General features: G+C 40.3%; 1 protein-coding gene across 1 annotated transcript; it reads left to right on the forward strand.

The window, feature by feature from the left end:
* Positions 1-2,644: 2,644 nt before the first annotated feature.
* LOC122043769 (40S ribosomal protein S21-like) lies at positions 2,645-3,860 on the forward strand. Its single transcript, XM_042604352.1, has 4 exons — positions 2,645-2,694; positions 2,796-2,952; positions 3,531-3,641; positions 3,816-3,860. The coding sequence occupies exons 1-4, from the start codon at positions 2,645-2,647 to the stop codon at positions 3,858-3,860; spliced, it is 363 nt and encodes a 120-aa protein (XP_042460286.1).
* The last annotated feature ends 5,414 nt before the right edge of the window (positions 3,861-9,274 follow it).

Here is a 9,274-nt window from a genome sequence, read left to right on the forward strand (position 1 = left end):
TTGGATTTAGAGTATATAAATTGCCAACCAATGTACCAGAATAGATAATAACCCTATTTCTCTTGATAACTACTTTGCTATTAAAAGAAATAGAATATCTATCCAAAAATAGTTTAGAAACTGAAATTAAATTCTTTCTAAAACTGGGTACATAAAGACAATTTCTCAAAACTAAAATCCTATTCCTATCAAATGATAAATAGACGTCTCCCACTACAACAATCGCCACTTTAGTAGCATTGCCCATATAGACGGTTATTTCTCCTTCATATAATCGTCGAGTTTCTTGGAACCCCTACAAAGAATTGCAGACATGATCAGTGGCTCCCGTATCTACACACCAGGTACTGGTAGATAACATCTCTAAATATGTTTCAATCACTAGAGAATAAGAAATAGCTTTATTATTCTCTTTCCTACGAGGACAGTCCACCTTCCAATGTCCAGTCTGCTTGCAAATGAGGCACTTGCCTTTCGGCTTCTTAACTCCAGCTCTTGGTCTAGTACCTAAAGATTGATTCACTTTCTTTGCCGAACTAGCTTGTTTCTTCTTCTTTTTACATTTCGGTTTAGAAGTAGAAACTTTTCCAGCAAAGTGAATTTGAGAATTATGACAAAATAACCCTTCTGCTTCTTGAAGTTCTGTCAGTAGTTCCACCAATGAATATTTCCTTTTATTCATATTGTAGTTCAGGCGAAACTGCTCAAAACTTTTGGGCAATATTTGGAGAATAATATCGACCTGGGTTTCCCCTTCGATTCCAGCTCCAAGTATTTTTATTTCATTTAGGTAAGTAATGATTTTGAGGATATGGTCCCTTACGGGTGTCCCCTCAGACATGGTGGCTGTCATCAAATTTCTCATTGCCTCTTGCCTAGCATCCCGATTCTGATGTCCGAAGAGTTCTTTGAGATTGCTCATCATATCATAGGCAGAGACCATGGTCTGATGCTGATGTTGCAATACATTTGACATAGAAACCAAAATGTAACACCGCGCCATCTCATCTGCCTTGATCCATTTCCTATGATACTCAATCTCCTCTTCACTAGAATCATTATTAGGTGCATTAGGGCAGGCCTCTAACAGTACAAACTTGTAGCCTTCAGCAGTTAGGACAATGTCCAGGTTTCATTTCCAATCTATATAGTTGGGACCAGTAAGTTTATTCTCCTTGAGAATAACAGCATGCAAGTGGGTTAAGGCCATTTGAAATCTTAAGAATCACAAAATAAACTTTGGTCAAGACTCTATATTTAGAATAATCACTACAACAAAAATGTCAAAAGACAACACCACAAAGACAACGATTTGGAATAAACTGTTGTGAATTTGATAAAAGACAACAGTGTTTGACAAAACCGTTGTCTTTGAGCTCCCATAAAATATAAAAGACAACAGTTTTGTTAAAACTGTTGTTGTTGAGCAATTTTATTTTAAATCAATGACACATTTTACAACGGTTATCTAAAACCGTTGTCTTTAAATACTTTTTAGGGGTTAAGACAACAGTTTTATAAACCGTTGTGTTTTTATATTGTTTTATATAGTCAAAGACAACAGTTTTAATAAATCGTTGTCTTTGACTTTATTCTTTCATTGTTTTCCCCTTCACATTTTTTATTGCAACCGTGTTTTACTTTCTCTTTCTGCCAAAAATTTTTAGCGCCATGTTTTCCCCCCTTAGCCTTGTCGAACCCTAACCTATTTTTCTTTCCCTCTCCTTATACAATCTCTTCACGCAATGAACCCTTGTTGTTTTTTCTTCCTCCACATCCATCCGCCTCTTGGGTTTCCTTGTTCTTCACGGTCCTCATTCTATCTGTGTTCTTTCTGCAAGAGTCTTCTACCAAAAAGGCTCTTCCATTGCTTTAGAGGCGAGAGGATTAGGAACATATAGGCGAAGCAGCATGAGACTCATAAGGCCTCGTACGTTTACTTGTGATAAATTTGAGTTAAGTAATGCTCTTTTGTTCGTCTTCCGATCTTCTTCTATTGTTTTCTAACCCATTCTTTTGTTCTTCGATTAACATCACGAATCCTCAATTTGTTATTTTCTGAGTTTTTTTTCTTCACTTGATGTGTTATTGGTTAATCTGAATTTGTGGTGATCTTTTTTTCCTTGTGCAATGATTTATTTCGAGTGCATTACAACATTGCAGCATGTAGGCACTATAAAAGAACTCTTAGATTCAGATCACCTTGGTTAAGCGTAATAGGCGCACTCATTGTTCTCCGGGCTGGTCAAAGTTCACATGTTCTAGGGTTAATGCAGTCTTTATATAAAAGCCCTAATCCGTTGTTCTCTGCATCGCGCCGCTTTCCTCGGTTTCTTGCATTTATCGTCGCCAAGGTACGAATCCAAAGCCGCAGTCGCAGTGCTTTTCTCCTTAGGTTTTTTTGGTTCATTTGGAAGTCGGTGATCCTCGTTCTCTGGGTATTTTGATTTTTGATTTTCCTGTTTCTGCATTAAAATTGATGTTCATTCATTCGTCGAATGATCCTGTGCCATTTTAACATACACTCGAGGTCGACAAAATGCATGGCTTGTAGGAAAAATATTTTTCCCTAGTTGTTTTTATTGTGTTATCAGGTGATTTGGTCACATATTTGTGAATCTAAGGAAGCGATATCACTTTCAAGATGCAGAATGTAGCAGGTGAAATGATGAATCTTTATATCCCTAGAAAATGGTGATCATCTTATCAGTAATTAGATCTTCTGTAGCCTGGATATATTGATCGATTATGTTGATTATTGTGATGTTTTTTCCAACTTTCGTTTTCTCCCCTAGTTCTGCTACGAACAGACTAATCACTGCCAAGGATCACGCATCCGTCCAAATCAATATTGGACACTTGGATGATAATGGAGTGTACACCGGCCAGTATACCACTTTTGCTCTTTCTGGCTTTATTCGTGCTCAGGTTTGTTCCATCTTTGAACTAAAGGTATGATTTTTATATGTATTCTCCCTCTGTTGAAATTTACTTTTTTTGTATAGTGTAGCCTGTTTAGTTCCATATTAATCAGGTCCTAACTAGGATTTATTCCATTATAGTGTAAAATGACCTGATAATTTCCCCTAGTCCCACCTCCAAAGTGCATGTTATCAAGTTGTCTTTTTTGCTAACAAAAGTTTACTTTTCAATTTCGAATGACATGCAAACTATCCTGGATTGGTTGCGTGATACCATGTTTCAATGCATTATTGATGCAGGGAAAAGTGGCAAGCTTGAACATTTGTGATGTTAAGTGTTCAGATCAATAAAGTCTGTTAAGTTTCAATGCCCATAGTGATTTTTTACAAGTAAAAAAAAATCTAATTACAATTATCATGTCATATGTTTTGCAAAAATCACATGTTAAGGCTATTAACTAAGCATATCGAACCTGAAGCTTTCGAGCATCCAATGAGCAACAATTAACATATTGATATGGGGATATTTTCTTCCCAGATTAGTTTGCCTTAAGCTTTACAATTTTGACTTGGCATTTAAAATATATACTTGAAATCTGCCTATTATAGATCATGGAGGAAAGTGAGACTTCTAAGGAGAATGCTGAAAGGCCTCCGCGAGTGGATCACTGGGCAGAGAAAGGATCAATCCCCTGGCACGAGAGCCAATATCCCTGTCAGGTAATTAGTTTGTGTTTGATGTACCTGCCTTTACTGTGCTGACTTCCTTTTACCATCATGCTTCGTTCAACTACTTTACTTTATCAAGATCGATTAGAACAAGGATTAAATTTTGTTTTCCCTTTCCATTCGATAACTTTTGAATTGGTCATGACTTTTGCAACTGCTTCTAAGTTTCTGTTCAACTACCTTCTTCTTAAAGAATTGGACGCTCCGTAGTTGTGGGTGAAGTAATACTGATGACCTACTTGCACAAGAAGCACAATGAAAAGGGAAATACATAATTAATATAAGACAGTTCTATAGTGCTGTAGTGCAAATGTACTATTATTAAAGGTTAAAACAAAATGATAATCTTAAAATTACCAACTTGTGTTGGAAAGCTTGCAATGCTCCCCTTTGATGGATCAAATCAAGCTCGATTATTATAAGTTAAAGGTAATAATCTGCAGCCAAATGTGATGGATATTGATATGGGTTAGGTTTTATGGGTCTCCCGATGAGGAAAGAAAAGGAATCAAAAAGCTAGGTTAATATCGGTCGGGACGTGCCTCCATGATGAAGGTAGGGTAATATAGGCTGGGACATACCTTCAGGAAGGAAATAATCTAATATCGGCCGAAACATACCTCCTAAGCAAAGCTAGGTTAATATCGGTCGGGACGTGCCTCCATGATGAAGGTAGGGTAATATAGGCCGGGACATACCTTCAGGAAGCAAATAATCTAATATCGGCCGAAACATACCTCCTAAGTAAAGTTAGGTTAATATCGACTGGGACATACCTCCTATGCAAAGTTAAGTCTAACATCGATCGGGACATACCTCCCTGACAGAGTTAGGTTAATATCGATCGGGACGTACCTCCCGGGCGAAGTTAGGATAATATCGACCTGGACATACTTTCCGGGCAGAGTTAGGTTAATATCGACCGGGACATGCCTCCTATGCAAAGCTAAGTCTAACATCGACCGGGACATACCTCCCTGACAGAGTTAGGTTAATATCGGCCGGGACATACTGCCCAGGTAACGCTAGTCTAATATCGACCGGGACATATCTCCCGGGCAAAGTTAGGTACAATATCGACCGGTGCATATTGTTCAGGAAGAGTCAAGCTAATACCTGTTGGGGCATGCCTCCCAAGAGGAGACAAGACCGGTCGATTGACCTATGATGGGGAAATACCTTGGGTAGAATATAATGACTCCGATCGATATAAGGAATGTTGATGTATTGAATTAATTATAGTAAGAAGGGTAAGATATCCATAGTGTGTAACTATCTGACAGAAAATATATATTGTTTTGGTGGGAAATACGTTTTCATATTATGTTACAGGTACTAAATGACAAAGAAGGTACATCTGGGGTACGAAAAAGATTCCTTAAAAATCATCTACCACAAGTACGCAGCTGACGCCATCTCATAACGAACTCTAACAAACCGGGGTCCACTTCATGACTACAGAGGTTATATGAAGTGGTATAAAAGGGGAAATCCTCTCCGTTGGCCAGGTAAGTTCACAAGTTCACATCATTGCACACATTCATAACCCTGATTTCCAGCTACTGTTCATCATCTTCCTCTTTCTTCCACACCGAGAGAGATCACTGACTTGAGCGTCGGAGGGCCTAGCCAAGGATTCCCACCCCGGTCTTAGGTCACTGACGATAGTGTTGGTTGGTCTCTTGTGCGCAGGAAGTCTTGGAAGCTTCGGATCTGGGTTTTTCCTCTTCAGATTTCGATTTCTTCTTCGTCATCGGGTCTTCATGCGAGGAGGACTCTTGGTAACTCCATATTTCCCGATCCGCTTTGGATTTCTCGGATCGGTGTTCTGCGGACATCATTCTTCATCATCGCGGTGGGTTTCTTTCTTTCGGATCTCCGTCGTTTTCAGCTTCTCAGGCAGGATCAAATTTGGCGCCGTCTGTGGGAATCTCACCTGGATCTGAGACTACATGATGGAAGAGACCGGGAAATCAAACCTACTTACTATCAGTCGGGAGGATTTGGATTTTCTCATCAACTCCCATGTCCAGAAAGCCTTGCAGCAACAACAACAACAACTTCAAGCTCATACTGGAGCTACTCTGCCGACAGCTCATAATCCGGCAATATCGACTACTGAGCAGCGGAAAGGAAAGGAACTAGAAGAAGAAGAACATGCATATTTTCCTCCAATTGTTGTTTCTCCGACGAGGCGTCCCCGAGCCTTCCTTCGTACTCCTATGGAGCAGGGGGGTAGAAGACCCGTGTTCCAAGAATCCTTTGGTGAAGCACCCGATAAAGAAAAGCGTAAGATCAAAATGATAACTAGTGATAGCTCACCTGAGAAGGTCATCTCCCCATTTTCTTAAAGTGTATTGGATGATCCGCTTCCCAAGCGGTATCAAAATCTACAAATTGGGGAATATACTGGAACAACAGATCCAGAAGATCATCTGCTGAAATTTGAAAATGTAGCATTATTACAACAATTCTCCGATGGAGTGAAGTGTCGGATGTTTCTTACTACCCTCGGAGGAGCAGCACAGTGTTGGTTCAAGAGATTACCAAAAAAATCTATTAGGAAATTCAAGGACTTCAAGAAAGTCTTTCTGCACCATTTCTCTAGCAACAAGAGGTATCATAAGACTCCTTGGAGCTTGTTTTCAATCAAACAATCGTCTAAAGAATCTATCCGAGCATACATCAAAAGGTTCAATCAGGTAGCTATTGATGTGCCTAATGCTACTACTGAGATATTAGTAAGTGCTTTCTCCCAAGGTCTGAATGATAATGATTTCTTTAAAGATTTGGTAAGAAATCCCCCTGTTAATTTTGATTCCTTGATTGAGCGGGCTACTGAGTTTATTAATGTAGAAGAAGCTCAAGCTGCTCGTAGAAAGGAGAGTGTCACCTCTTCTCCTACCCAAGTTAAAGAGAAAGCTCCAGCTCCTGTGCCTCCACTAAGAGGTCCTAGAATAACTCATCCACCCCACCGATAACCCGAGTATCGCTCACAAGCTGTACAACATGTGGAGATACAGCCAGAGGCACCCAGGAGGTGGTGCACTTATCATAAAACTAGCAGTCATCATACCGATGATTGTTTTGTTTTAGGAAATAGACGGGTCAATAGAGAGCGATATCAGAGGCAGAACTACTATCGGAAACAATACCCCAGACAGCAAAGTCCACCTAAATTGGAATATCGTCCGGTCGAGACTAGGCAGGAGGCAATACCAGTCCCGGCTGGTACTAGTCAAGTATTAGAAAAAGCACCTTCTGAAATTGTGATGACTCGACAGGAAGAAAACAGAAATAATGCTGCTCGAGGCAATATCAATATGATTGCGGGCGGACCCACTGATGGGGATTCTAATAGAGCCAGAAAAGCGCATGCCCGAAGATTGGAGATTCATGCAGTAGGATACAGCATGGAACGAGCGGCTGGCCCTGAGATAAGTTTCGGGCCCAGAGATCTTGAGGGGGTAGAAATACCTCATGATGATGCTCTGATCATCAAAGTTGTGATAGCCAACTACGCCATTGCTCGTACCTTCATAGACACGGGTAGCTCCGTCAATATTATATTCAAGAAGGCTTTTGATCAGCTACAAATTGATCCAAGTGAGCTTCAACAAATTGTTACTCCTCTGTATGGATTCACAGGCAATGAGGTACAACCTTTAGGTCAAATAAAGTTGGCCATTTCACTAGGAGAAGAACCTCTGATGAGAACCAGAAGATCTTATTTTATGGTGGTAGACGCTCCATCCTCTTACAATGTGATATTGGGTCGACCTGCCCTAAACGAGTTTAGGGCAGTCGTTTCTACTTTTTGCCAAAAGATCAAATTTCTTGTGGATGATCAAGTTGGAGAAGTACGGGGTGATCAGAAGACAGCCCGAAAATGTTATGTAGAGATAATTCAAGCTGAAGCTAACACCGCCCGAAAGATACAAAGAATGGAAGTTAACGCCATTAGAGAAAAGCAGCCCACCCTGGTTTATGAAGAAAAGGAAAAAAATTCAAATCCAGGCCGGTCGACCTGAAGCTACTACATATGTCATGACCGATCTTGAGCCTACTTTAAAGGCTGCATTAGTACAATGTTTGAAAGAGAATAATGATGTCTTTGCATGGACTCCTAAAGAAGTCTCGGGCGTTTCTCCTACCGTCATGGAACATTCCTTGTATGTCTTCCCAGATGCCCGCCCGGTCATGCAAAGAAAAAGAAGTTTTAGTGCAGAACAAAATCAAATCATCAAAGAAGAGATCACCAAACTTATGGAGGTAGGATACATTAGAGAAGTACAGTTCCCAAGTTGGTTAGCTAATGTGGTGTTAGTCTCTAAACCAGGAAATAAATGGTGAGTCTGCATTGACTTCCGGAATCTCAACAAAGCTTGCCCGAAGGATTATTATCCATTACCCCGGATTGATTAGCTTGTTACCTCCACCGCCGGATGCGAATATATCCCTATGTTGGATGCTTATCAAGGTTATCATCAAGTTCCTTTGGCCAAAGAAGATCAAGAAAAGGTCAGTTTTATAACATCTGAAGGTACTTATTGCTATAATGTTATGCCCTTTGGACTAAAAAATGCAGGAGCAACTTATCAAAGGCTTATGAATAAGGTTTTCCAGAAGCAGATTGGTAGAAATATGGAAGTATATGTTGATGACATCTTAATTAAATCTCTTCAAGCTGCTGATCTATGCAGGGATATAGAGGAAACTTGCAAGACTCTAAGACAATATGGGCTCAAGTTGAATCCCAGCAAATGTTTATTCGGCGCGAAGGGAGGAAAATTCCTGGGATATATGGTGTCCGAACGGGGGATAGAGGCCAACCCAAGCAAGGTCAAGGCATTGCAGAACATGGAGCCATCGCGCAACATGAGGGAAGTTCAAAGATTGACAGGCCGAATCACAGCTTTGTCTAGATTTATTTCTAGATCGGCTGATCGTAGTTTTCACTTCTTTAAAATACTCAGAAAGGCTAATAAGTTTCAATGGAATGATGAGTGTGATAAGGCTTTCCAAGAATTGAAAGATTATTTGGCTACTCTCCCTGTGTTGGCTAAACCTATAGTAGGAGAAACTCTGTGGGTATACTTGTCGGCTAATGAGAACGCTGTAGGCTCTGTACTAGTTAGATAAGAGGGAAAGGAGCAACAACCTGTATATTTTTCTAGCCATTTATTAAAAGGAGCTGAGTGTAGATATACTACATTAGAAAAATTGGCTTATGCCCTAGCACTGACTGCTCGGAGGTTGAGCCCATATTTCTTAGCACATGAGATTATTGTATTAACTAACAGCACTCTTGGGCGAGTATTACTCAACCCAGAGGCATCGGGACGGCTGATTAAGTGGACAACTGAACTTGGGGAATATGACATCCAGTATCAACCTCGCTCGGCCATCAAGGCACAATCTCTGGCAGACTTCATCATAGAAGTGCAAGGCCCCGAGGAAGAAAACACCTGGAGGTTTATGCAGATGGTTCTTCAACTAGAAAAGGTAGCGGAATTGATGTTCTTCTCATATCACCAAGGGAAGACAGATTGCAACTCTCTATCAGGTTGAACTATAGAGCTACCAACAACGAGGCAGAATATGAAGCCTTAATAGCCGGTTTG

The sequence above is a fragment of the Zingiber officinale genome, chromosome 2A (assembly GCF_018446385.1).
Source record: "Zingiber officinale cultivar Zhangliang chromosome 2A, Zo_v1.1, whole genome shotgun sequence".
In the NCBI taxonomy this organism is placed as follows: Eukaryota; Viridiplantae; Streptophyta; class Magnoliopsida; order Zingiberales; family Zingiberaceae; genus Zingiber; species Zingiber officinale.

What these genes read in the sequence shown, in the direction of transcription:
- LOC122043769 (XM_042604352.1), top strand. Translation starts at nt 2,645, where the DNA reads ATGCAGAATGTAGCAGGTGAAATGATGAATCTTTATATCCCTAGAAAA. An exon ending in GTTCCATCTTTGAACTAAAG is followed by an intron (nt 2,953 to 3,530) that starts GTATGATTTTTA and finishes TGCCTATTATAG; the next exon opens with ATCATGGAGGAAAGTGAGAC. An exon ending in AGAGCCAATATCCCTGTCAG is followed by an intron (nt 3,642 to 3,815) that starts GTAATTAGTTTG and finishes ACTGCTTCTAAG; the next exon opens with TTTCTGTTCAACTACCTTCT.